The sequence below is a fragment of the Rhipicephalus sanguineus genome, chromosome 4, assembly GCF_013339695.2.
Source record: "Rhipicephalus sanguineus isolate Rsan-2018 chromosome 4, BIME_Rsan_1.4, whole genome shotgun sequence".
Taxonomy (NCBI): Eukaryota; Metazoa; Arthropoda; class Arachnida; order Ixodida; family Ixodidae; genus Rhipicephalus; species Rhipicephalus sanguineus.
The window spans coordinates 102,132,134-102,159,429 of NC_051179.1; the positions used below are offsets into that span (position 1 = coordinate 102,132,134).

At 46.9% G+C, this 27,296-nt stretch overlaps 4 protein-coding genes across 4 annotated transcripts; 3 read left to right on the forward strand and 1 right to left on the reverse strand.

Annotated features, from left to right (window-relative positions):
- The first annotated feature begins 3,606 nt into the window (after positions 1 to 3,606).
- On the forward strand, positions 3,607 to 4,485 carry LOC119391447 (ubiquitin-conjugating enzyme E2 Z). The gene has a single exon (XM_037659128.1). It carries the CDS (start codon positions 3,607 to 3,609, stop codon positions 4,483 to 4,485), a length of 879 nt encoding a protein of 292 aa, XP_037515056.1.
- Positions 4,486 to 13,485: 9,000 nt separating this feature from the next.
- On the forward strand, positions 13,486 to 14,292 carry LOC119391448 (ubiquitin-conjugating enzyme E2 Z). The gene has a single exon (XM_037659129.1). The coding sequence runs from the start codon at positions 13,486 to 13,488 to the stop codon at positions 14,290 to 14,292; it is 807 nt and encodes a 268-aa protein (XP_037515057.1).
- A 4,847-nt stretch (positions 14,293 to 19,139) lies between these two features.
- Positions 19,140 to 19,976, reverse strand: LOC119391449 (ubiquitin-conjugating enzyme E2 Z). The gene has a single exon (XM_037659130.1). It carries the CDS (start codon positions 19,974 to 19,976, stop codon positions 19,140 to 19,142), a length of 837 nt encoding a protein of 278 aa, XP_037515058.1.
- Positions 19,977 to 23,312: 3,336 nt separating this feature from the next.
- Positions 23,313 to 24,248, forward strand: LOC119391450 (ubiquitin-conjugating enzyme E2 Z). Its single transcript, XM_037659131.1, has one exon. The coding sequence runs from the start codon at positions 23,313 to 23,315 to the stop codon at positions 24,246 to 24,248; it is 936 nt and encodes a 311-aa protein (XP_037515059.1).
- Positions 24,249 to 27,296: the final 3,048 nt, after the last annotated feature.

Below are 27,296 nucleotides of genomic sequence, written 5' to 3' on the forward strand. Positions count from 1 at the left end.
TTACGGACACCGGCGGCGGCGGCGGAGGCGGCGGACAACTACGGCGTCAAAAACGGCCGCTGAAATGATCTCATAACAGCGTTGGCTGTAAAAATTATCATTGCGGCAGTCAACGCCTGTACGAAGAAAACAAAGAAGTAGGCGCCCTATGCAAATTTTGAATGAGGTGGTGAATGCGCTTCCAATTAGTAAAATTTTGGTAATAGATTTCGCTTTTCTACCAACTGGATGATGTGGCAGTGACCCAGACCGGTTGCCATTTATTATTTGATAAAAGGCAAAAGAAGAATGAAGGTGACCGCACACAGGTGAAGAAGTCCCCGGAACTTTCGATGAAACATGGTAGGCAAAGGCTTGAGGGCGAAGAAGTGGGAGCCGTACCAGGTGCCGAAGAGACGGCGGTGAGGGGACCGGTGTGAACTTGTATGACTGTATGCTTAGAAATTTGAAAGTAATAGTTGGAAAATGAAGGACAATGATAGTGAAGTTCCGTGAACGTGGCCAAAGGGCGTCCGCAGAATTTTTGCTAGGGGGGTGCATCGCACGGGGGGACGGGGGCTTCCAGTACAGGCAGCCAGATTAGTCAATAGTGTGTAAGGTGCAATGTTGGCTGGCAATCCTGAAGGCCGTTTGGCGCAGATATGCGGGACCTGAGTGTACTTATCAAGCTGTGTAGCTTATTGCTACTGCCTAGAAAAATATTATCAGAAATTCCAGGGCGCGGGGGGGGGGGGGCTAGCCGCACCCCTTGCACCCCCCTCCGAACGCTCATGAACGTGGCGTGAAATAAAGTTAGCGTAGTAATACAAATGAAATGCAAGTAATTGTGAGGAGGAGAAAGATGAGTGACATGGTGAACATTGGAACTAATGAAAGTGAGCGGGGTTGGGTGACAGGCACATCACACTTTTGTGGCGTGACTTCCAGGTACCCTAGTCTGGTCCTGGCGTCACTTGTAGCTCACGCTCCCGGTCTTAATTTCACTTCCCCTTCCCACATCCTGCATAACCACTCCTGGTTGACCAATTAAGGTTATAATCGACTCACTTGTTGCCTATACCTAACACACTTCGGGAGTGCACGTTATTAAGCTTTAATTAGCACTTAATTTAGCTCTCTATATCGCTATAGCTGTGCATCAAACCAGCTTCACCGCGATCAAACATATACTCTCTTTTTTACTTTGAGACACTCCTAAGGATAAGGCATTAAGTTTGCAATGCAAACCAGAAGGGACGCAAAGGTGAAGAACGGGTAGCGATGCTACCTTGGACACTAGTTCTAATATTCGTCATAGCTTTAAAAAGTGTTTCTTTAGTGATAAGCTATTCTCTGGTGGTTACTATAGTGGTTTGTGATGAAAGTTGCTTGCTAACTGTTATAAATTTTCAATCTGACATGTATGGAATGGCTCATCCTAGCTCGTTATTATGTCATGCAAACCTTCATATGTTGTTCGCCGAAACATGTTATCATTGAACACTCTGTATATTCTTTCTCATCCCTATGTAATGCCTTAAAGAAGTAAATAATCTCGCCATGTGTGTCATGAATTATGATGGAGCCCACTGGAACTTTGCAGTATAATGTAGCAAACGTCTGGAACATGTACAATCATGATGTGAACTGTCATTATTAAGTTCTCACTTGTGCAAGCGCCTGCAAATGATCAAGCGTCAGATAAATGTATCATGGCGGCGCCCATGCGGTTACGGAGTCCATTAAGTGGCTCTAGCAGATGCAAGTGGCTCTTATAGCATGCGGTTTTTATGCTTGTTTTGTGGTTTGCTTTATTGAAACGGATACTGAGCTCTATTTTGTATGCCTGATTACAAAGAAAGATATGTGGTTTGCCTTTATTTGTCAAAGGGCCCCTAAACTACCCAGTGGTCGAAATTTACTTGTGGCGTTGCGTGCACGAGTCTACAGTGAACGCTAGCGGAGTTACACGCATTCGCTCGTTTCGCTCCTTCATTCGCTACGCTGCGCTCATCGGCTCGTCTGTCCGCCTTTCCGAGGGCAATCAATGGTGTCAGATGCGTAAGTCTGAAATCTTTACAAAATTACCACTGCCACATTCCAGCATTAATTTATCACGTATAATGGCTTATGTGAAACTGCGCGAAAAACGTAGACAAAGGGAGAAACGGACGACATATCGTCCGTTTCTCGCTTTGTCTACGTTTTTCGCGCAGTTTTCGCAAAATGCATTACCAACTCGCTCAACAGTCTGTTCTTCTAAGGTATAATGGCTGTGGGGCTGCTCGCACCCCCTGTAAGGCTATCTTCGCCTCATGGCGCCCATGTGTTCTGCGGGCCGGCTTCATTGCGGGACACTAATGGAAGCGCAGTCAGCGCCGAGCGAACGATGGCGCCGTGTTCCCGCGGTGGTGCCATCTGACGACGTTCTTACATGGGGCCTTGAGGAGCTGCGCCTTTGGTGCTTGGCGCTGCTCGTTGACGGTCGTCTCTCGTGAGGAGGTCCGTGGGGGCGATTACGCGGGTCGTGCTCACGAACTGCTTCCCGCGGAGAGTCGAACATCGACGACGCAGCCATCGTGTTGTATTCTGTGTAATGATGTTTTGTGTGTGTGTGTTATATTTGTAGGAAAGAAGATCACTCTTAAGGGCTCGTTTTTTGTTTGTTAAACACAATATTAATTAGAACTAACAGACAATAATTTCAGGAAAGTATAGGGGATGTTACTTGTAGTAGTTAGGATATAAATGTGAAGAAAGTAAAGTGGACGAAAAGATAACTTGCCGCCGGCAGAGACCGTCTCTTATCTTTGCCTCATGGCGCCCATGTGTTCTGCGGGCCGGCTTCATCGCGGGACACTAATGGAAGCGCAGTCGGCGCCGAGCTAAAGATGGCGCCGTGTTCGTGCTATCTGCGAAATCGTGCTATTTGTGTTACTTATTGTTATTTGCTGTGTTAGTTGTTCCTATGATTCGGCTGGAGGTATCGCTGTAGCGTAAAAGGTACTAATAAATGTCCACATGTCCGCTGGACTACGGTGTGTACTGCGTGCGTTTGTTCCACGAGCGTGAGAGAGATCCTACGTAATGACGTTCTCTGCCAGTCAAAGATGAAAGGATTGACCGTTTCTCAATGCTCTGCCGTCGACTGATAAACAAGAGAAAAAGTATTTTAAATTCAATTTCTAATGATTTGCATCCACTACTCCAAATATTATCTAATTCAGATATTACAAACATTGTATTTCGCCTTTAGCCACAGGAACGTCTGCAGTGTGTGCCCATCTGCGAATTTGAGTGGAACACAAGTGAGAGAACTTGTTATTTCTCTGAATATACATTTAGAAAATTGTGTAATTTACCACACCCGCGATTATTTATTCAGTTTTAAACCACCAACCCTGCGCACACATGCAAACGCCTTCAATCTCTCTGCATTGCAGTTTCGAGTAGTTTGATAGAATTTCTCTTAAACACTTTATATTCATCTTCTTTTTGACTGCCACCTGCATCGCCAATACCCCGTAGTGGGCAATTGCTGTGGGCCAAAGAACAATCAAGCAAGCAAGATCTGATGGCGCGTCCCGGACCAGCATAAGCTCCACATCTACATCTGCAGCATAAACCATGTTCCGATCGTTCGTCGACCTCTTCAGGCGAATTGATGAGCTCGACGACGAAGAGACCGATGAGACCGACGACGAAGAGCATCTGTCGCCGGAACCGCCGACTCCGACAGACTTCTGGGACCCGATCGAGTACGGCAAAGAGGAACCGACCGAAGAATGCGTGTTGACTGTGCTGCGACACATTGCGGAGCTGAACGACCACCGGCCCCTGGGAGTATTCGCTGAGCCCGAGGGTTACGATGTGACCAAGATTCACGCCCTGGTCCTGGGTCCCGTCGGCACTCCCTACGAAGGAGGCTTCTTCCACTTCGTCATCCGCTGTCCCTCGAACTACCCTTCGAGACCGCCGCTGGTTAGGCTAATGACCACGGATTGCGGTAGGGTGCGGTTCCACCCGAGCATCTACGAGGACGGCAAGGTGTGTCTGGCGCTGCTGGGCACGGACACCACCGGACCTACTTGGACGGAGGACCACAGTATCGGAAACGTGATGGCCGCCATCAGGTGGATGCTGGCGAGCGAGAATCCCGTCGCCAAAAGATCGGGTTTCGGTGTCCTGCCGGCCCTGGGGACGTGGCTGAACAACGACATCTGCTACAACACCGTCTTGCAGCACGAGACTATCAGGGTGGCGGTGTGCGACGCGGTCGAAGACTGCCTCAAGGGCACTTGCCCTTACCCTAACTCTCTGAGGGACGAGGTGTTGAAACACTTCCCACAGTTTTACGGCCAGTACGAGAAAGTGGTCCGGGAACGGCTGCCCATGACGGGTTCCTTCATGAACGACGCGCTCTACGGTGGCGTCGCCGTGTACCAGTACGACACGCTACTGGCGCGTCTCCAGGACCTGCGCAGGCAAAGCGGCTCGAGAAATTAATGATATCCCCGCCGGGTGCGCCGTGCTTCGTAAAAGCCTTTAGTGCTGGAAGCTGCGCAGCCGCTGCCATTCTTGCATGTGCATGCACGCCAATCTGCAACCGGTATTTTTGGCCATCAGGAACGAAATTAAATGACGACACTTCTGCACGAGTTTTGATTTTAGCATTGTACTTTCATTTCTTGGCCAGAATATTATATATTACGCTTCTGCAGTTATTAACGAGCAAAATTTTAACCCTGTGCCGATTCAGTAACCTGAGTGAGAGACATTTCTATCTTCAGAAACGCACCTTTACCACTTAAAGCGACATCGTTGAGATATAGCAGTCGCAAACAAAACGTATTTTGCAGTTCACTGTGTCTTCTCTCAAATCGACACCTTATAGCTCTCGTGTAGCTGCGCTCTGCGCTTTAAAGGAGAGCGACCGCTGTCAGAAATGCCCTTACGCCAACGAGCGCACGTGTAGTCATCAGTCGTACTCTTGAAGGTATTTGCCCTGGACTGCACTATTGTGGGGTCATTTACGTCCAGACTTGTTTGACCGAGGGTTAATAATATAGTTGAAGCTCGATTTAATGAACTGGTGATAATGCTCGAATTGTGTTTTGTTAAATCGGAAGTTCGTAAAATTGAGAAAGGAATTTGTCCGTCCTTGGAAAAGTGGAACTGTAACGTTTTGACTACCGACAGCTACCGCGGCATTGTGTTTCCCGCTAACTTACGCCTGGGCGTGTGAAATGTCCGCGAGGAGGGCCCAGAGATGCAACCTCCTAATGTTACTGTATATATGGTGCCCGCAGGCACCTCCCTGCGGAAGTCATTTATATTAACTCTCCAACCTCCCACTCGCCCAGACATCATCATCACCATCATCAGCCTGACTACGCTCACTGCAGGGCAAACGCCTCTCCCATGTTCCTCCAATATCAACCCGGTCCTGTGCTTGCTGGTGCCACGTTATATCCGCAAACTTCTTAATCTCGTCTGCCCATCCACCTTTCTCCCTACACCTCGCGCGCTTGCCCTCTCTTGGACTCCGGTCTGTTATGACCAGCTGTTATCTTGCCTTGGGGCTATATACCCTGCCCATGCCAACTTGTTCTTCTTGATTCTGCTTGACACCCGCTTGTTTCTTGACCCACTCTGCTCTCTTCTTGTCCCTTAAGGTTACACCCAGCATATTTCTTTGTATGGCTTGCTGCGCCGTCCTCAATATAGGTTGAACCCTATTCATAAGCCTCAGGTTTCTGCCCCATAAGCAAGTACCGGTAAGATACAGCTGTTTTATACCTCTCTCTTGAGGGACACTCGTAAACTGCCACTCAGGATCTGAGAATATGTGCAAAATACGCTCCCCCCAATTCTTATCCTTCCCCAGACATGGACATTGAGCGTTCCATGTCGGGGCTGTGCAGGCCAGGTAGACGGTCACGTGAAGCTATGACAGGCTGCCGATATGCAATGATGGGGAGAACTATAATACAGTGATTGTGCGAGCAGGCAGAGCAGCAATGTTGCGAGGAGACGATGAGTGCCATCTGTAGCATAAACCATGAAATGATGACGGCGACCACGGTATAGTGTTCCTGTGGGAGCATGCAGGGACAAGTCGCCCTCCGCTCGACTTAAGTGCAAAGCATCTGTTTTTTCTTCAAATGGACAGCCCACTTAGTGGACTTCTGCAAATTACCAACCAAGTAAATTATAGATGTATCTGCTCTAGGCCGGAAACAGTGATATATCAGAGTGCGAAGTGCTGTACTCTTAAATTGGCGACATTTACAAAGTGCTTAATGAATCATTTTTGCCCGACTTAGATGTCGTTAGTATATAGACTGGTCTATAGAAGTACGATTTAATTATTTATTACGGAGTTAGAATGCAGAAGTGTTTGCTATCACTTGTCCTTTGGAACTTCAAGGAATTTTTAGTAATAAGTCGCTTCCGACAGTTCAATCAGCGATACATTTGATTTTCTCGCTGCAAGGCGTGCGTTAGGAGTCATTAGAAAATATTTTTCATCTGGGCGCCCCACCACTCACGGATTGTGTTAACTGACGATGTGGTCTGGTGGTGTACCTGTTATACCATATCCCGGCAGCTCGAGTATGAATATAATATGATTTACAGAGTCGAAACCTTTTAAAAAGTAGAAGGACAGCATAAGCTTACCTTCTATGGTAATAAATATTTTATCCTTCGCGCGAATAATGTCATTTCTTAAAATAACAGAGAGCAGAGGTAGTTGCTGGGCATTCACCTTTAAAGAGACACGGCGTGCAAATACGGACACAAGAGGGAGGTTTGTGGTGTCTTGGCTTATCTCTTGTGTCAGTGTTTGCACGCCCTGTCTCTTTAACATGTCATTTCTGTTGAGCTTCTGATTAAAAAAAGAAGCATTATTGCGTTAGTATCGCGTTAATTTTCGCAATGTGTGGGAGTTAGTGCATGTTTATGACATTTCTGGTAACATCAGAGAAACCAAGGAAGATATAAATATGGCAGTACAGTAGTCGAAATTATTGTGGTGCATAGCCGTGCTATCTTCCGCTTCTCGGGAATGTTACCTACTGTTGTCATTTGGTTGAATATGGAAGCACCGGCGCCACCATACATTGACATACGTATTTGACTATCTGTGCCTTAATATTGTCACTCAGCCTCTAGCAGTTTCAGCGCCTATTTCCCCGCAAGGCATAATGTTGAGTTATCTTCAATATTTCTATTTCTGTTCACTAAGGGCCATAACGCGTTCGTTGAACTTGTTTCATGCCACAATCCCGCAGTAAATCATAAGCCTAAAGTGTACTTTGCGCAAGCTTTTTCAATTTGTTTTATACGTCGGGCTATCGCTCATAACTTACACTTTCAATCTACAACAAACCACGCCACGCACGTGAGCGTACCAAGTATTTTTCAAAATGCGCTGAAATACCACGTCTGTTCACCGAACGGCGGCTGAGCAGTTTCGAAATATGAAGAGCCACACAAAACCGACAACTATTAATGATGAGAAAGGCGGAGACGAACTCAGAAGTTATTACCGAATTCAATCGTACATTTTCATTCCTCGGGTTCTCTTTCGGAGCCTCCTCACCGTGACGTTGTGAGACGCAGTAAATTAGCTAGTTGTGCAAGTTGGAACATCTTAGAAGACTACAAGGAACAGTGAGATTGTGACAGAAGACGCGAAAATTGTCTAGTCTTCTCGTGTCTTCTTCTTTCGCTGTCCCTATTGCCTGCACTGTTTACTTCCTTCAACGTTGTCACACGGATTGCTACGCAGCTGTGGCGAAGATTCTAACTGAACAGAGAAAATTGTCTTGTTAAATTGTTCATCGTCACTGTTCCGTACTTTCTATTTAGACCTAAAAAATTTGATTACAAGTTTTACTTACCAATCATCGCAAAAACACGTCCGATATTCTTGCCTGATCCCACATGTGTACGACGTATGTGCTATTCCTGAATGGAAACCATCCCGTTTTACTTTCTGTAATCCAAGATTCCACGATTAAAGAAATCTACAGAACTAAAGATAGCAACACAAAGACTTAACCAATTTCTCTTCGGGCATGGGCCATTCATTGGTGTCTCATATGTAAATATGAATTCATCGGAAAATGACGGCCGCCGCATTCAACTAAAGATGTTTAGCGTATAATGGTGAGGTTTTGTGACCGCTTAGTGGTTTTGTGACACTGACCGTTTCTTACTTGCCTGCCTATAACTTAAAAACACGATACTTCACGAGACTTTAGCTGGGGACTTCAACTACCCCACTATTGTGTGGAATAGTACAACGCCTTATCTTAGCCCTTTCTCGACTGAATGTAACAAGTTTTTAACGACCTATTTGGATTTTAACCTGTCACAGCTTGTTTCTGAACCTACTCGTACTTCAACTACATCAAGTATTTTAGATCTCGTTCTAACTAACGTACCGCATCTTATTTCTTCAGTCACGCATCTACCTGGCCTCAGTGATCATTCCTTGCTCCATTTTGATGTTGAAATTCCAGTATGTAAACACATTAATCAGACAAAACACATTAGGAACTATAAACGGGCAGACTTCAATGCGATTAACCGTGAACTAGGTCTTTTTCTGGATGAATATTTGCCGAATTTTTCACTGCGTTCTGTGGACGTTAATTGGGAATTGTTTAAGGACACCATTGAACGTCTTACTAACGTTTTTGTGCCGCTTAAGTCTTTGAGGTGTGACAGAGAATCGCCTTGGTTTAATAAATTTTTGAAAAGACTGTCGAACAGGAAGAAACGTTTGTTTCGCTCGGCAAAGGTGTTGAATTCTAAGGTGCGCTGGGAATCCTACTTTCTCGTGGCCGCTGAGTACAAAGCTGCGTTAAAAAACGCCAAGGACACATTCCTCAACCAAACATTGCCTGCTATGCTGATTAACAATCCTAAACAATTTTGAAACGTCATAAATAAGAAGGGCACCACCTCATTGCTACTTACATCCCCTGATGGAGTTTCATTCCCATCAAACGAATGTGCTTCTGTTCTCAACAATGTCTTTGCGGCGGCTTTTTCTAACGATGTTTTTTGTGTTAACAGCGACTGCCCTGTTTTTGACGCTCCTCGCATGGACCCAATTGTTTTTGACGCACCGGGCATTCAGAGCATTATAGAAAATCTCAAACTTTCCTCTTCCTGTGGCGTTGACAACATTAGCCCCAAATTTTTTATTAATACCAAGTCGTACTGTTCCATAATCCTTACTAAATTGCTTGAACAATCGCTTGAAAGAGGTTGTATTCCCAGTGATTGGAAAGTAGGGAGGGTCATTCCTCTGCACAAGTCTGGAAATAAACATTGCCCTGACAACTTTCGACCCATTTCCCTCACCAGTATACCGTGTAAAATCATGGAGCAAGTCATATACTCTCATCTTGTCTCTTTTTTAGAATCTAATAACTTCTTCAGCACAGCCCAGAACGGATTCCGTAAGTCATTTTCATGCGAAACCCAGTTCATATGTTTCACACGTGACCTTCACTGCATCCTCGATCACGGATCCCAGGCAGACTGCATATATTTAGATTTTTCAAAAGCATTCGACAAAGTCTCACATGGGCTGCTATTTTTTAAATTACGCAATCTTAACATTGACCCTAATGTACTTGCATGGTTGATCTGCTTTCTTTCAAACCGTTTTCAACTCGTAACAGCGAATAACATTGATTCACATCCCTTACCTGTCGGTTCTGGCGTGCCTCAGGGGTCCGTTCTCGGGCCCCTTCTCTTTCTCATCTATATAAATGATTTACCGACTAACATTTCATCTTCAATAAATATTTTTGCTCATGATTGTGTTATTTACCGCGAAATTAACGACAATAACGACGTCTCCTGCCGTCGATCCGACATTAACAAGGTTCTGGATTGGTGTAACACTTGGAGTATGAAACTAAACATTTATAAGTGCAAGCACATGCGCATTTCTCGTAATTCCAATGAACCTCCTACTTACCACATTAACAATGTTACTCTTGAAACTGTGTTCTCTTATAAGTACCTCGGTGTTCACATTTCTTCTAACCTGTCCTGGAAAACTCACATCGATCATATCATAAATAACGCCAATCGCATGCTTGGGTATCTTCACAGGAACTTTTCTCATTCATCCAGTTCAATAAAATTACTGCTTTATAAAACACTGGTTCGCTCGAAATTAGAGTACTCTGCATCAGTCTGGAGCCCTGGCATTGATTCACTCATTTCAGACTTGGAAGCTGTGCAAAACCTGTCGTTTCAGGTTTTGCCTGAAACGACAGTGCCTGTCGTTTCATACTCTCTAACTATCACCGAACAAGTAGCGTAACCGCCATGAAATTAAGTTTGTCCCTCCCTCCTCTCTCTCATCGCAGATCTGTAGCTTCATTATGTCTTTTTCATAAAATTTACTACAACAACTATCTGAATAACAAATTACTCACAAGGCCCTAGTACATATCAGCTCGCCTTGATCACCGCAATAAAGTTGGGATTCCATCTTGTCACACTAAATGTTTTCATGACTCATTCGTACCCAGAACTCCTGTCGGTTGGAATGCCCTTCCCCATGACATTGCTGGCATAGCAGATATTAATATGTTTCGTGAAACAATTGCTATCTTGTGAATATATTTATGCTTGTTACTCTTTGTATAATTTTTTTCTCTCATTATCAAAATTGCTCTCGTTTATTCCCGCTGCTATTTTCCCTTGTCTTGTTGTGAGTTTTCGCCAGCCACTTTGTATTTTTACTGTTTTTGTTCCTTATGATTTGCTGTTTATTGTATTCTTTATGTATCCCCACTCCCTGTGTAATGCCTTCGGGCTCTGAGGGTACAATAAATAAATAAATAAATAAATAAATAAATAAATAAATAAATAAATAAAATTATTGCGATATTCTATTTCGAAGGGAATGCTTTACACTAACTACCCATATTATTGTCGCAGATATAATAAATATACTAATACTAGCATTATATCTCCTTCAGATATTTCAGAGGTTCTTCATTGGAGCTTTAGCCAAACGACTACGCGAATTGACATGGCCATTTGCCAATTCGCGCGAAACGCAAGGAGGATAACCTGTTGATTCTCCAAATGGATATTTAGGAAAATATGTTTTTACCAAACCTACGATGGTTTATTCGAAATTATTTTAATAACGCCATATCTTCTGCTTAGGCACACCAACAGAGAGCCTCCAGTCTCTCTATACCATATATTCAAAAATTTTCAAGCACTTGTATCGTAATCTTGACATAGTGCTCTTTCAAGTTTTCTATTCGCCTTCTCTTTAACTGCCCGCATCTTGTCCAATCTCCCGTAGCGGCTCTGGGAAGATGAGAAATCAAGCAACCAACGTCTCACTCGATTCTTTACATAAATTCATATCTATATGTTCGTCACCATGTGGGTTATATCTCTGTCATAAATCCTATGTGATAGTCTGACCGCTTCTTCATCTAGCATTTTGGTTTATTTGGCATTTCCTTTTAAACTAAATTCCAGTTTCCCTTAGCTTCATATGTTTTTACCTTGAACATACTGCCGCCCGGTTCTTGGCCCTTGTGAGTGAGCGCCATCAGAAGGAGGATGATACCACCATCATCAAGCTCTGATTGCTCACCGTTATGCCAGTTTTGCGGTGAAATAGAGACAATAGAGCATTTCTTTTTATTCTGTCACCGGTATTCTAATCAGAGAAAAAGATGCCTCGTCGCTGCTCTTCAAAAATTAGGATTACAAATCAATGTTGCGCAAATTTTATCTTTTGGTGGCATTACATTATGTTATAGCCACAGGGAGGTCCACTCTGCAGTGTTTGATTACATACAGGAAACAAAAAAATTACCATGCTAGTGTATATTGGCTTATTAACCCGTTGTTACGAGGGGCGTTCAATAAAGATTTCCCCTGACTGACTTCCATTTATTGCAGGATGCTGAAACTGCGCATGCGTAATGACATAAGTCACTGTAGGTCACGTGCCAATTTGCAACCCTAAACTAATAACGGTCTTTCTTTTAGAGGTGCTGAAGTGGTGTGAGGTGAGATAATGGATGCAGTGGAAGACAGAGCAGCCGTCAAGTTCCCGTACTTGAAAGGCCGCACTCCAAGGGAGACGTTCGATGAGAAAAAATAGGTTTATGGGTAGGATTCTCTATCATATGATGTAGTGAATAACTGGCATCGCCAATTCAAATACGGTCTGATTTCCGTGGAAGCGGCTCCGATTGCAGGGCGACCCCACTCCGCTGTCGATGAACACACCATCCAGCAAGTGGAGGCCGCCATTTTGGAAAATCGCCGCGTTAGCGTTCGAGACCTAGCCCAACATGTCAAGATTAGTGTGGGGTCCATGGAAAAAATCATTTAGGACCATCTTCATACGCGTAAGGTATCCGATCGCTGGGTTCGCCGGCTGCTCACACCTTTCCAAAAGCAGGAACGAGTCAAATGCTCCCAGGCTCTTTTGACCATGTGCCATGAAAACCAGCTACACTTTTTCAACAGACTGATTACACAGGATGAATGCTGGGTCCATTATTATGATCCGGAGACTAAAGTCCAGTCGATGCAATTGAAGCACTTGAACTCACCGCCTCCAAAGAAGGCACGCACCCAGCCCTCGGCGGGCAAGGTCGTGCTCACAGTCTTTTGGGACCAGCACGGAGTGGTCTTGATGGATTTCCTAGCAAAGGGTGCCACGATTACTGGGGCATACTATGCTTCACTGCTGCGGAAATTGCGAGAGACCATCAAAAACAAAAGACGTGGCATGCTCACCAAAGGCGTCCGCCTTCTGCAAGACAATACCCCAGTTCACAACTCACATGTTGCCCAGACGGAAGCACGCTCCTGCGGCTTTGAAATTCTACCGCATTCCCCTTATTCACCCGACCTCGCACCAGCGGACTTCCACCTCGTTCCAACATTGAAGTCATACTTGAAGAGCAAGCATTTTACAGATCATGAGACTCTGATTTCTGAAGTTACAACATAGATTTTGCAGCAACCTGTCGACTTCTGCAAGCGAGGTGTTTATAGTTGCATAAAAAGATGGGAGAAGTGTGTGTCCCGGGCTGTCACCTATGTAAAGAAGGACTAATAAATCTGCAAAGTTTCGTTGCTCTCCGTCCACAGGAAGTAGGTCAGGGGAAATCTTTATTGAACGCCCCTCGTACGTCCGTCAACCATCACATCTGATAGGCTGACTGTTTGATCTATGGAATTTTCAAGTATTGGCTATGTTTTTTTTTCTATCTTTTAGTCTAAAGTTACAGCGTTTGTCATTAGCTTCATAAGCATTTAACTCAAAGATCCTGCAGCCCGGTTCTAGGCCCATCCCCCTTTGTGGGTAAGCGCCATCAGCAAGAGGTCATCGTCATCATCATCATCACCTCGTTCCAATCGCTCATCGGCCTCTTTCGGGAGCTGGATGAGCTCGCCGACGAACTGAGTGGAACCGAGCTCATGCAGCGTTCGTCGGCAGCGCCGACTCCGACCGACCTTTGGGACCCGATCCAGTACGTGAACAAGGAACCGACCGAGAAAGGCCTGGTCTCCGTGCTGCGACACATCAAGGAGCTGCACGTCCGCGGCCGGCACCTCGGAATATTCGTCCAGCCCGAGGACCATGACGTGACCATGATACACACTGTCGTCTTGGGACCCGTCGGCACGCCGTACGAAGGAGGCTTCTTCCACTTCGTGCACCGGTGTCCTTCGGATTACCCTTCGAGACCACCGCTGGTGAGACTCATGACCACGGACACAGGTATGGTGCGGTTCCACCCGAGCTTCTACGAAAACGGCAAGGTGTGTCTGGCGCTGCTGGGCACGGACATCACCGGACCTACTTGGACGCAGAACCACAGCATCGTAAACGTGATGACCATTATCAGGTCGCTGTTGGCTGACGAGAATCCCATCCCTGAAGGGTCGGCCTTCAGTGTCATACCGGGCGTGGGGACGTGGCTGAACAGCCGCATCTGCTACAACACCGTCTTGCAGCACGAGACTATCAGGGTCGCGGTGTGCGAATTCGTCGAAGACTACCTCAAGGGCAGTTCCCTTTGCCCGATCCCTCTGAGGAACGATATCTTCCAACACTTTCGGCAGTTTTACGACCGGTACGAGAAAGTGGTGCGGGATCGGCTGCCCCTGGCAGGTTCCTTCATGAACGACGCGTTCGACGGGGGCATCTCCATGTACCAGTATGAGACGCTACTGGTGCGTCTGCGGAAACTGCGCGAAAGGGTCGGTCCGACAAATGAATGATGTCATCCCGCCCGATGCGCAGCCGCTGCCATCTTTGGACATTCCAATCTGCGACCGGCCGTATCAGCCATCATTGACGAGATTAAATATACGCTCTAGCTTCAACCAGAATGGTGTACGTTCCGTTTCTGCAGTTCTTAAGCAAAATTCTGAAGGCCTGGGTGAGAGACGTTCCTGTCTTCAGAAACTCTCCCTTATTATTTAGAGCGACATTGTTGAGACAGGACAAACAAGGCTTCCTTGCCGGTTCGCTGTGTTTTCTCTCAGATCATATACCTCACGTACACGCTTTAAATTAGAGAAGGCGTTGTCACAAACGCGTTTTGCGCTAACTAGCGCATGTGTAGTGCGCCGTTGTCCTCGTGAGGATATTTGCCTGGACTGCGCTAGTGTGGGTTATATATGCGGAAATAATCGGAAAGGTAGACGGGAGAACTACGGCTGCCGCAGCTCATTTGGTGGACCATCGCGCGCGTAATGCAAAGGTTTTGGGTTCGGCGCCCACCCTCGGCGAATTGTTCTTTCGTCCACTTCCACTATTTTTCATGTATTAGGACGAAAGCCTTAAACGGCTCATGAAAATGGTTGCTCGGGGAAAAGGGCGAAAGGCCGACGTGTGGTACAAGAAAAAAAAAAAGACTTGGACACTTGAACTTCGATATAGGCGTGCGCATGGTTCCCCATCAGGGAGGAGGGGGCAAGGTTTTATCTCAGCGCCCCCCTTCCTACACGTTGGACAAGTGTAAAAGACAATATGCTTAACAATGAATGAAAAACCGAAAATGAAGTGATGACGTGCTTCTTCCAATAGCCTGCCTTAGAAGTAAAGATGAGAAGTAAACAGCTTATCGGAATGCAACATCAGGGGCTTTCTTCCGCCATTATTGTCAAGAACCTGCGTGGCCATAACCGTGCTGTGTAAACAATGACGGGGCAGGTCGACTGAGTAAAAGTATGGGCAGACTTTGCGCCCCACCTCACCCTTTATGTGAGACAGGTTGGAGGGGCGGGGGGGGGGGGGGGGCTGCCCCCTTCGTGCGCACGCCTGTGAGCTTCGCCTTCTATAGTAGAACGCGATAGCGTAATCGGGCCCCGTCGGCATCGCCTTCACAATTGCAAGCGTGGCTTCTTCTCTCGGTGGACACCTCTACCGTACGCTAAGAAAAGGAGCGTCTTTAGTCGCGTAAATTGGCCGTTTCAAAAGATCCGAGAATGCCTAGTGCAAGTACAGTTGCGAATTGCCACTTCGACATTATTCTTCCTTTTGCGAATTGGCGAAAACCCACTACGCGTCCGTGAGGGAACACGCGCACCTGAGCGGCTGCACGTGTTGTTGATGCTGTTGCTGATATTATAGATAATTAATTGTGCTTGTGTACTTTGTAATTGCTAGACCTTTGCAACTATCACAGAGCAACTTTGATAACCATACTAAGCGGCATGAAAATTTGCGCAGTAGATGACCCACGCCTCGGAGTACGCGGAGTAGGTCACTGGCTAAGAGCAAGTTTCATGACACTGACAGAGATTAAAAAAAGAAAGAAAACAAAAGGTCATCTGGGCGTAGACGTTCGCGCGCTTGTATTATTTTTTTTTTGACATGGCGCGAGCGCCACCACGTGACTATGCTCCACCAATAGGGACGCGCATACCTCATCGCTTGCCTTCGCTGCATGACTCCGGCAGAGAGATAAAAGAATGTCGCTGCCTTTAGTTTTATTCAGGTGCCTAATTGACGCAGTATTAGCTTGAGAAGCGCACTTCAGCCAATGTTTATTGCTTTGCACGGTGGTGTTGCGATTGATGTATTTTGTATCAGAAGATACACGATACATTCTTTAGTGTATCGAAAATACAGATACTGATACACACCTGGCGAAACGTATCGCAATACAGATACAAGATGCTCAGAATATCTAAGATAGTATTTAAGGTACATGTATCTTCGATACTGCCCAGCACTGCCATTAGCAAACACAAGCCACCACTTAAGGAGTACTAGAGAGTGGCAATCCAAAACTTGTCAACGTTACCAGGCAATCCACCATAAGCTAATAGCCTACATGATGCAGTGCTAGCCAAAAGCCATCAATTAACCACTAATACAGTGTACCAGAATATACTGCATATACTAGTACACTGTACCACCACATAGCTAAAATTAGTCCACGCTAGCCAACACCATCCGACAATTATCTACCACAAGCCGACATTAGCGAGCGCTAGCCAAAAGAAGCCAGCTATTAGCCAAGGTTGTTCAAAGCTGGTCAGCTGACGTCAGGCACTATTACACAACACTATATCCAAAACCTTGCCATCTGCTGTTGGTTTTATGCAAGTCAATGCAGTACATGTCATGGCATATGCTACATCCTTTACGCAGTGTCGTGCATACTGAGATATGCCAGCTTCAAAAGTGGCCGCAGTGATGTCTTGTCATTAATGCGGTGGATGACATCACATTAATTACTCCTTTCTGTGAGGCATGCATGCACGTTCTGGCATACGCGTTGATGCGTGGCATACCATGTTAATGAACCAACCACGAACGCTTCACGGCGTATACGCGTCATGTTTTTTGGCCAATTCACGTCATGATACAGCATGATACAGTTCGTGTCACGACCCGTCTCTCACGTTTGCCAAGCGCGCATGTCATGTAATGCACATTCTGGTATACAGCAAGGCAATGAAACGACCACCATGGCATCACGACATCGATTTTACAGCGAAAGCTGTTATGAGATCATTTCACCGGCCGTTTTTGGTGCCGTAGTTGTCCGCCGCCGCCGCCGCTGCTGCCGCCGCCGCCGCCGCCGGTGTCCGTAACCAGTATCGCTCGAAATAAGAAAAAAACTAAATAAGAAAAAAATTCCAGGATGGAACGAGGTTCGAACCTGGGCCCTCTGCGTGGGAGCCCAGTATTCAACCTCTGAGCCATGCCGGTGCTTGAAACTGCTTTGCAAAAAGGTCCTATACAGGCTTCATGTCGGGAAGGAACCACATTAGCATATGCAATATAGCGTGGTAAAAGAGTAGAATAGGCACCAAGCGTCGCACAACGCGAATTCTGTAACCAGGCGTCACACAATGCGAATTGCGCAACGAGTAGGTTGTCTGTAGAATGACGAAAAATGGCGCAGTGCCTACTGCCCGCGTGGTAAAAGAGTAGAATAAGCACCAAGCGTCGCACAACGCGAATTCTGTAACCAGGCGTCACACAATGCGAATTGCGCAACGAGTAGGTTGTTGAATGCTTCCAACCTATTACAAAGAGCTCTTCCATAATTCTTCATCGTCATCACGCACAGCATCAAGAAAGTGCGCATAATGCCTTACATGCGTTTAGCAGGTACCACGGCTGTCTGCAGAATGACGAAAAATGGCACAGTGCCTACTGCCCTACTTCTCAAAAATTACAATGATTTATAGCGTAGTGGGTTCCTCGCAAGTGCACTTCTGTTGGTTGCCAAGGAGAATAAGGCTCCCATGATCCATTTCCTCAGGGTCTCAATAAAGTCAATTCTCTCTCTCTCTCTCGCTCTACGTTTCTCTGGTTAAAGTGTGTTATAAAGCGTGGTGGGACAGATAAATAACGACCGGGTGTCACACAATATGCATTACGTAACTAGTGGGTCGTTTAAAGCTTCCAACCCATTACAAAGGGCGCAACCATAATTATTCATCGTCATCAACCGCCGCATCAACAAACTGCACATAATCGGTTACATATGGTACCTCGCTTCTCCGCAGAACAACGAATAATGTCGTGCTGGGTGCTTCCCAACTTCCCAAAAATTACGCTTTGTTGCGTAGTGGGTACGTTGCTAATGTATGTACCTGTATTAGTAGCCACAGGAGAGTTTATAACGGGCTCTAGAAATGCCGCTCTTCCAGCTTTCGCTGTGACTGTGCTGCGCTTTCCGCGCAGGCCTGGCGTTTTTTCGTGTATAATATGACGTACGTGACATGCATCTCATGATATTCGTGCTACAACGTAGTAATCTATTCATCATGCACCATGTCATACCACCCACGTCAACTTTGGTATATACCACGTTAACTAAACGACAATGTGAGCATGTAGACTAAGGCGACTAGATAGATACAGATACGCTCAATGTACATGCCTTCAGTTCGCCAAAATATGCTTCGCATTTAAAAAGTACGAGACACTAAATCAACATATCGCGTCCAACAACTGCTGGAATTCAACTTTCTATTTCAAATGCAACGTGTATCTTATTCCAATTATTCCAGTGGGTTGGCTCGTGAGAGTATTGCTGTGCTTAACATTAATTTCACAGGGAAAGCGAAGTTGGCCCAGAGCTAAAGGCTTGGAGGACGCCATAATGCTGAAAGACGGGTCTCGTATAAATGACCACACGCTATGGCAGTCCACGGTAAATATCTTCACGAAAACGGCGGATGATTACACATGCGCTTGCGAGCGTAAAACGCGTTTCTGACCGCTCTTGCTCTTCTTCGAAGCGTAAAGGGCAGACAGACGTGAAGTATAAGGTGTTGATCGAAGAGAAGACACAGCTAACTATGGAAGAAGTTTCTGAGGATGGGGAATGTCGTACACTCGTGTCACTGTTTATGCGTATAGTCTTGCAATTTTTTGCTTTCTAGGGATGGTTGGAGCACGATGTACGCCATTCTCGTCGTTAACAATCAGAATATATTTGCGAAAATGGACATTCGTGCATGGAGTGTCGTCAATGAATTTCGTTTTTGATGGCCGAAATTATCGGTTCACAAGTGGCACGTCCAAGAATGGAAGCGGCCACGCAGCTGCCAGCGTTAGAGGATTAGTACGCAGTTCAGCACAAGGGGCGGGAGGATTAATTTCCCGTGCCCACCCTCTCGTGCAGCTCCTGCAGACGCGCCAGTAGTGTCTCGTACTGGTACATGGCGACGCCACCGTCAAACGCGTCGTTCATGAAGGAGCCTGTCAGGGGTAGCCGCTCCTTGACCACTTTCTCGTACTGGCCGTATAACTTCCGAAACTGTTTTAACACCTCGTTCCTCAGAGTGTCCGGGCAAGGGGAAGTACCCTTGAGGCAGTCTTCGACCGCGTCGCATACCGCGACTCTTACAGTTTCGTGCTGCAAGACGGTGTTGTAGCAGATGCCGCTGTTCAGCCACGTCCCTACGGCTGGTAGCACACCGAAAGCCGACCCTTCGGCGATGGGATTCTCTTTGTCCAGCAACGACCTGATAATAGTCAGCACGCTTCCGATGCTGTGGTACCGTGTCCAAGCAGGCCCGACAGTGTCCGTGCCCAGAAGCGCCAGACAGACCTTGCCGTTTTCGTATAAGCTCGGGTGGAAACGAACCCTACCCGAGTCCGTGGTCATCAGCCTCACCAGTGGCGGCCTCGAAGGGTAGTCCGAAGGACACTTGAGCACGAAGTGGAAGAAGCCTCCTTCGTAGGGCGTGCCGGCGGGTCCCAGAATGAGGGCGTGGATCTTGGTCACGTCGTCGTCCTCGGGCTCGACGAATACTCCGCGGGGCCGGTTCTCCTCCAAGTCCGCTATCTGTCGCACCACGGTCGAGAGGCATTTCTCGGTCGGTTCCTTGTCCTCGTACTGGATCGGGTCCCAGAAGGCTGTCGGAGCCCGCGCTGGCGGCTTTTTCTCTTGCCCGTTTCCGGTCGCTTCGTTCGCGCGCTCCGTCATATTTCTCAACAGGCCACTGACCGATCAAAACATGGCTGTTGCTGTAGATGTAGATTTTGAGCCAATGCCGATGCCGGATGGTAGCTTGATTGTTGTTTATCCCACGGTGCTTACCCACTACGGGGATGGACAAAGAAAATGGCTATTAAAGAGAAGGCGAATAGCAAATTTATTAAGTAAGGCATATGCTAAGTTAAAATTCGTTTACACTATTTGGAAAGAAATTCTAGAGACAGAAACTTTTAAAACGAAACTTATTTTTTAACCTCTCGGGGTTTTCCATGCCAATGGCTGCTGCTTTCTTGTCATGAGGCTCTTGACCGATCCCTCACTGATCGTTGAGTGAGTGAGTAACGACTTTATCGATCGAAGGGGTGAGGGGTAAGGGAGGGCCACGTAGGCTATCGAGACCATTCACATCTCACTTCGCCTACAGCAGTGGAAGGTGGAGGAGGGAAGTCAGCCTGCGCAGGCGTAGGCGGGACGTTTGATGCTGATGGGCGAGAGACCGCGATGCAGCCCCACCATGTGTCTAGGTGGTGTTGCCCGACGGTGAGCAGCGCTGAAACAGGAGATAGTGCACTGGAGGAAGTGGCGCCTCACGTTGCTCATGCGCTCTGCTGCCCGTCTTGACGTCGGAAGGCGCGTCGGCGCTTCCATGTGCACCTCCATGGCAAGCCGAGTACGCGAAGAAGGGCACAGGAAGCTAGCTTGCCTCTGAAACCGTTTTAGGCTGTTTACTTTTAAACGTCCATTACCGTCCTCGCCGTCAAGTGACCTAAACGATATCTGACAGAGAAACAGAAAGCCGAGCAAAAGATATGCGTAGAGTCGAGTGAGAACAAATTCGATATGCTGCGAATCGAAGCTTCGTTGTATGTAACAGGGCGTCTTGGATGTGCTGCCATTTTTAAAATGATAACCGCGTATATAAAGATGATTTTGTGGTATTAAAATAATGTCAGGTAAGTGACCGTCGGTATGATAATCGACCGAATTATGGAATCAGAGCAATTACCTAGGCTATTATTCTCTATAATATTTTAGAGCAGCGCAAAAGACGGGACGAAGGACAAGAAGTTCACAGACGAGCGCTTTTTTTTTTAGCGATAGGTAAAACTCTACCGTCATAATACCAGATAGGTAGCAGCAGGGTAAGCCAACAAAACCAGAAAAACAAAAACACAAAAGCCAAAAAGCGTCTATCTACCCCGCCTCCAAAAAACTAATTTCGGTTCGCGATAGCGCCACTGAAGGAGAGCTGATGCAACTCTCCCCAGCATTCTTAATGAAGAATGCTTCCATAACCTCACGCGCAGCATCATCCCTGTGCCAAAAAATAACAGTAGTTTTATGAAAAAGAAGCGTGCATTTGCAACCTTTGCAGTGGGCAGCTAGATGTGACCCATAATTGTTACTTAGATTATTTTTATGCTCTCTAAGACGGGTGTTTACGCAGCGTCCCGTCTGTCCAATGTAACAACGCCCACACGTCACTGGGATGCTGTAGACAACACCTGAAGCACACGGCACAAACTGATTTTGATGCTTCGTGATGCAATCCCCTTTTCGTGAGGTAGAACTTCTTTCAAGTTTATTGTGAACAGCAGCGCAAATCTTTCCAAGTCTGTTAGGGGCGCTAAAAACCACTTGCACGCCGTAGCGGGCACCAACTTTTTTTAGACAATGGGAGAACTTGTGCACATAGGGAATGACAGCGACATTTCTTTTGTGTTTCATCCTTCTTTTGTGATACAAACTTCTCTTTTACCTGCTCTAGCACTGCACACGGCTTCGCAAGTGGCCGTGTAGACGTTCCCACGGCATAAGCCCAAAGAAAAAGCCCAGAAAGAGAAAATATTTTAACATTTGCTGTAACATGACTAACCTTCGCAGAGAAATCCGTGAATATATTTAGGGCGATAGCTCTACTTCCTCGGTACAAACCAGTGTTGCGGAGTTGCCACTCCGGAATTGGAATGACTCCGGAATTATTCCCCATTTTCGCGGCCCCGGAATGGAACGGGAATGAAATGGGGACAACGCTTGGAGGAATGGAATGGGAATGGAATTAAGCGCCTTTTGCACGGAAAGGAATGGGAATGGAATTACGTCTTTTTTTCCGAGAATAGAGCACGTTTTCGTCTACGCGCTGTTTTTCAAACTTCAAACATCAGTAAGTCAGAGCCTCGAATTTAACAAAAAAGCAATACTTTTAAAATGGCTTGGCTGATTACAAGCACGGTGCATTTATGAGCGATGCGCCTACTACAGTTATGTCCTTATATACAGTGTGTTGCTCTGAAGTTTGTCTCTATTCTTCGCGCAAAACCGCGGTTTTATGCCGTCGGTATTAGTAGTGTGGAACTACCGCGGCGGCATACCCCCCACTCCCCAACGCCTTGTGATTTTTTTTTTCCTCGGCGGCGCCCTAGCCGACTGCTGTCTCCCCACTCTTCACTTATTTGTTTTGGCTTCTGTCACCGTCGGCGACTCGGACGCGTACTCTAAAAAGCGCTTCTCTAAGTTTTGATGGATATGGACGCTAGCGCAATACTTGTGTTCACTGAAGCTTTCGTATACCAGCTTGCGCGCCGTCTCACATCCTACCCCCCACCCTTTTGCAATAACGTCCCCCCTGCCTAGATACAGGGGCGCCTTTGCCCGAAATTCTGTCGGTATGTCAGCACAGCACACAGTCGTACACGATGACCTGTGTGCCCTCCCCCTCCGTATAGAGAGGGAGAGAGAATAAACTTTTGAAAGCATTGGCTCGGGAAGCCAGCCGAAGCAGGAGAGCCCATGTATCCACGGCCACGTACTTTTGCAGTTCTTAATGCATCTGATGACATCAGCTTTATGGTGCGTTCATTCTTAACTCGATAAAACCATCAAGACGCCTTTCCCACGTTGAGGAATTACAGCAATGAAATTGAACTGCCCAGCCATTCCCGGAGTGGGAATGAGCTATGTTTTTTTCATTCCGAGGAATTGGAAAGAATGGAATTGCGGCTAGTTCTAATTGCCCGGAACGGAATTGGAATGGAATGGAGGCGCCCATTCCGCAACACTGGTACAAACCCAGAAAACACCTTTGTGCTAGCATTTGACCTTGAATCTCAGCCAACGTCCATTTCCTCCTCTTGCTAATAAAAATAATAAGAAGAAGTTGCGTTTTCTTTAAAAGTTTTATTTAAGAATTCCTACACGATTTATCTCGTTCTTTTCCTTTAAATGTTTCGTGTCCTTCTCTTTACTGATTTAGTAATCATTTATTTTAGATGTACCACCCGCTTCCTGGCCTATCCGTCACCCGTTGTGGGTATGTGCCACAAAATGAATATAATCACCAGCACCAACATCATTGCCATCATCACGAGCACGGTCAGTTCGCTGCCCTCAGCACAAACGGTCAACGGAATGCAGCGTCGTCCGCTCGCAGCCGCAGCCGCCATTGCCTCTAGTTCCACCAGCGACGAATCGCGGCGACCTGCAACCGTGTACGGTTTGGAGCCCGCGTTATGCCAGCCCGAGCAGCCGTCGGTGCAGTGCCTGCTGAGACTCAACCGCGACCTCGTGAACATCTTCGACGACCCGGCGCCTGGAGTGCTCGTCGAGCCCGAAGAGAACAACATCACCAACGTCCACGCCGTCATCGTGGGTCCCGACAACACGCCGTACGAAGGAGGCTTCTTCCATTTCGTGCTCAAGTGCCCCCCCGACTACCCGGCCAGGCCGCCGCTGGTACGGTTCATGACGACGGATGCCGGAAGGGTGCGCTTCAGCCCGAACCTGTACAGCAGCGGGCTTGTCTCGCTCAGCATCCTGGGCACGTTTCCCGGGCCCTCGTGGACCCCCGACATGACTCTTGAGACTGTACTCGTTTCAATCCAGTCGTTGCTCATCGAGCAGCCTTTGGCCAACGAACCTGGCCTGGGACGCGAGTTCGGAACCTGGCTCGAAAAAACGACCGGTTACAACGCCAGCTTGCGCTTCCAGACCCTCAGGGTCGCGATTTGCGACGTGCTCGAGGACTGCCTCCTGGGCAACTCGTCGTACCCGAACGTCCTGCAGCAGGCCGTGATGAAACACTTCGTCGAGCAATATCCCAAGTACAAAACTGCAGCCAGCTCCCAGCTCGGTTTGAACCCGAGCCCTCTGACCGGCGTCTTGAAGGGCTCTCAGCGGTACGAAGCGCTACTCGAGCGACTGCAGGAGTTGTACGGTCGAATACTGCAAAGGAGCGCGAGTCTCACGCCCAAGAAAGTGTGACAATGCGACTACAACGGCACCTTGAACTGCTAAGGTTCATGTACAAGTATCGGCATTCCTTTTTGGAGCATACTAGATACCCATGCAGCAGTGCGGAATCAAAGGCTTCTGGTGCACATTTCGTGCACGACAATTAAGCCTGTGTGGCAAACTCCAAGGCAGTGAAAACCTTAATTTACTGGCCTTGCACCCACAGAGTTATAAATGCGCTCAGAAGTGTTAACAAACGGCACAGCTGCGTTAGTTCTATGCCGATAAAATAGCGCTATGATTATCTGCATTCACGTGCACTCTACACTGGCCTCCAGTTACTTGCCCTGATACGTACGCCTGTCTGTCAAAACGTGACAGAACAGCGAAGGGCAACGACGCGCGTGCGCGTTTCGCAGTAAATGATATGCTTTTAATTAATTTGACTGCTTTCCACATACATACGCATTTCCTACAGGAATAACTTTCGGCACGCAGTGCAATAAATTTCAATTCGTCGCCACCAGCTCTCTCTCTCCGAATTGTCGTCCCGAGGTACTATTCTGTGCATCGGCGAATTCCGCTATATTTCCTCATTCTGATGGCGCTATTTTTAGGCAATGAGAGGTGGCAGCACCACCGTGGACCAACGAGAATGTATACAATTGAGGATTGGGTTCGTCTTTAGGGGTCTTGATGAGCAGCACGGTCTCCCACTGCTACCCATCCTGAATTTTTCGGCCCTGTCGGGGCGCCTATGGGCAGACCGGAATAATGTGATCTAGGTCCGCCCTTTCTTGACAAAATTTACATTTGGCCGAATATTGTATTGGGTGATAGTCCCGGGGTTGGATGCGTATTGGTGTAGAGGAGGCGCCGTGCCATGCCTGCAGCTTATTGATTGATGTGCGGGGGGAAGCAATCCTCCCCAGTCTGTAGTGGTCAGTATCACCCTGCAGCTAGCTAACCATCCGGTCTTCTCTCAGCCCCAGTCGCGGCAGAGAGAAATTTTATTGCAACATCCCAGCCTAGACATTTTGCTTGGAGGTATCGTTACCTACCTGATCTTGCCCAGCACCTTGAGCAGAAGAGAGACGTTGGATTTAGTACAGAGACCTACAGCTCCGAGCGGGCCCGTAGCTAGGGGGGGGGAAGCTGGGGGCCCGCCCCCTCCCCCCTTGGCTGAAGTAGGTGAAGTTGGTGAAGTAGGTGTTTTTACCAAAAATAAATAATAAAAATAAGTGTTTTTCTCAAAAAGTCACGGTTTTCAGCAAGTGCCCCCCCCCCCCTCCGAAAAAAATTTCTGGCTACGGGCCTGGCTCCGAGGTGGTCCTATAGGATTTTGTGTGAAAGACGAAAGATCCACAGCGAAGGTAGATGTGTGTGTCTCACCCTTACCGTCTCAAGGACCCCACCGATGAAAAGGGCACTATATCCTGTGCCGCGTACTCCAATGCGTGCGGTGTCTTTCGCACACATTCTGATGCCGCTGTAGTGTCGTTATCGACGTTTCTCTTGCGTGGTGCTTCATTACGAAGTCTGAAGAATGCAAGAATGGCGGGTTGCTTTGCGTCTCGTGGCTTTCACACGTCGGTGGTTTGAAGGATCTCGTGGATGTAAGTTTGACTTACATGCAATGAGATTGACTTATGTGCAAGTAATATTCCAACAGCTATAGCACCACCGGTACCGATGCTGCATCCAACAAAACAAGCATTCACATAACAGACGCTATCCTGGAGTACGTCACTTATTCTTTTATTCAAGGAGTTTTTAATATCATACCTTGATTATTAGCGCAAGTTCTTTCTTAGCTGTCCTTCTTTTCCATCCCATACATTACCTACGTCTCTATATTGCTTTTTTCCTGTCTGCTTACTGCAGTAAGTCTTTAACGTGCTGCCAAGATAAGCTTTCTGCTTTATACTGATTTTTAACTATCGTGCGTCATTTCTGCTACTGTTCAAATACTTATATTCCACTTGAATTTACTGTTATGTAAAGGCGATGTTAAGAACAAATATATAATAATGCGGGAGAGCCTGATGAATACAGTAACAAAAAATCACAGCATATCCACGGAGTGAATGATGATTAGTGGGCGAAGCTGCGGAGGTTCATCGGTAAACCGTGAATCTTCCGTGAATTCTGCCCAGTACATCATCACCGACGTGAGATCGGGCGCGTTTATACTAAAGGTTCGATGAGAGTTATGACGACTTGCAGCTCACTTTAATTTTACATGTACGCTGTGAATTTTCACTGTGAATTTTCACCAAATGCTCCGCTTTCCTCATGAGCGTCCCAACGAGCCGTTTCACGCAATCTTCCATAGGCACTGAATTTAACTGCCGTAGCTATTAGGAGTTACCCGCTGCGGTGGTCTAGTGGTTATGGTGCTTGACTGCTGACCCCAAGGCTGCGGCGGCCCCATTTCGATGGAAAGAAAATGCTAGAGGTCCGTGTGCTTATATTTAGGTTTTGGAACCACAGGTCGTCGAAATTCCCGGAGCCCTCCATTAGAGCGTCTCTCATAATCATATCGTGGTTTTGCAATGCAAAACGCAACAATTATTCTTAATCATATTATTAGCTCTTAAATACATCACTTGTTCTTGGAGGTGCCGCCTGTATCGCGTTCCTATACTTGTTCGCTGTGTTTGATACGCAAGCGCTTTTCTATTTTAAATGCGAAGCATTTCTTAGCGAACCTCAGGCACTTTGGGCGTTTCTATCTACGTATCTATCTATCTATCTATCTATCTATCTATCTATCTAGCCGCCTACGTCTGGGCGCTCTCCTGGTCGTCTCCATAACTTGTAGTATACCAAAATTGGCCTAGCAGGGGATCAGTGTATGGCGAACAAGATCACTGATCATGACATGTAACGCAAAATCGCCGCGTAGCTAGAAACCCTTTCTCTCAGTCACGGTGGCACATAGTACCAGAGTTCATGTTATGCGGGTCTGTGCCACAGGTGATACGGCGAACGCACACATTGACAAGCAAGGAAATGGATAATAATAATAATATTTGTCGGGATTTTATGTCCCAAAACCACGATATGATAACGAGA

What these genes read in the sequence shown, in the direction of transcription:
- LOC119391447 (XM_037659128.1), top strand. Translation starts at nt 3,607, where the DNA reads ATGTTCCGATCGTTCGTCGACCTCTTCAGGCGAATTGATGAGCTCGAC.
- LOC119391448 (XM_037659129.1), top strand. Translation starts at nt 13,486, where the DNA reads ATGCAGCGTTCGTCGGCAGCGCCGACTCCGACCGACCTTTGGGACCCG.
- LOC119391450 (XM_037659131.1), top strand. Translation starts at nt 23,313, where the DNA reads ATGAATATAATCACCAGCACCAACATCATTGCCATCATCACGAGCACG.
- LOC119391449 (XM_037659130.1), bottom strand. Translation starts at nt 19,976, where the DNA reads ATGACGGAGCGCGCGAACGAAGCGACCGGAAACGGGCAAGAGAAAAAG.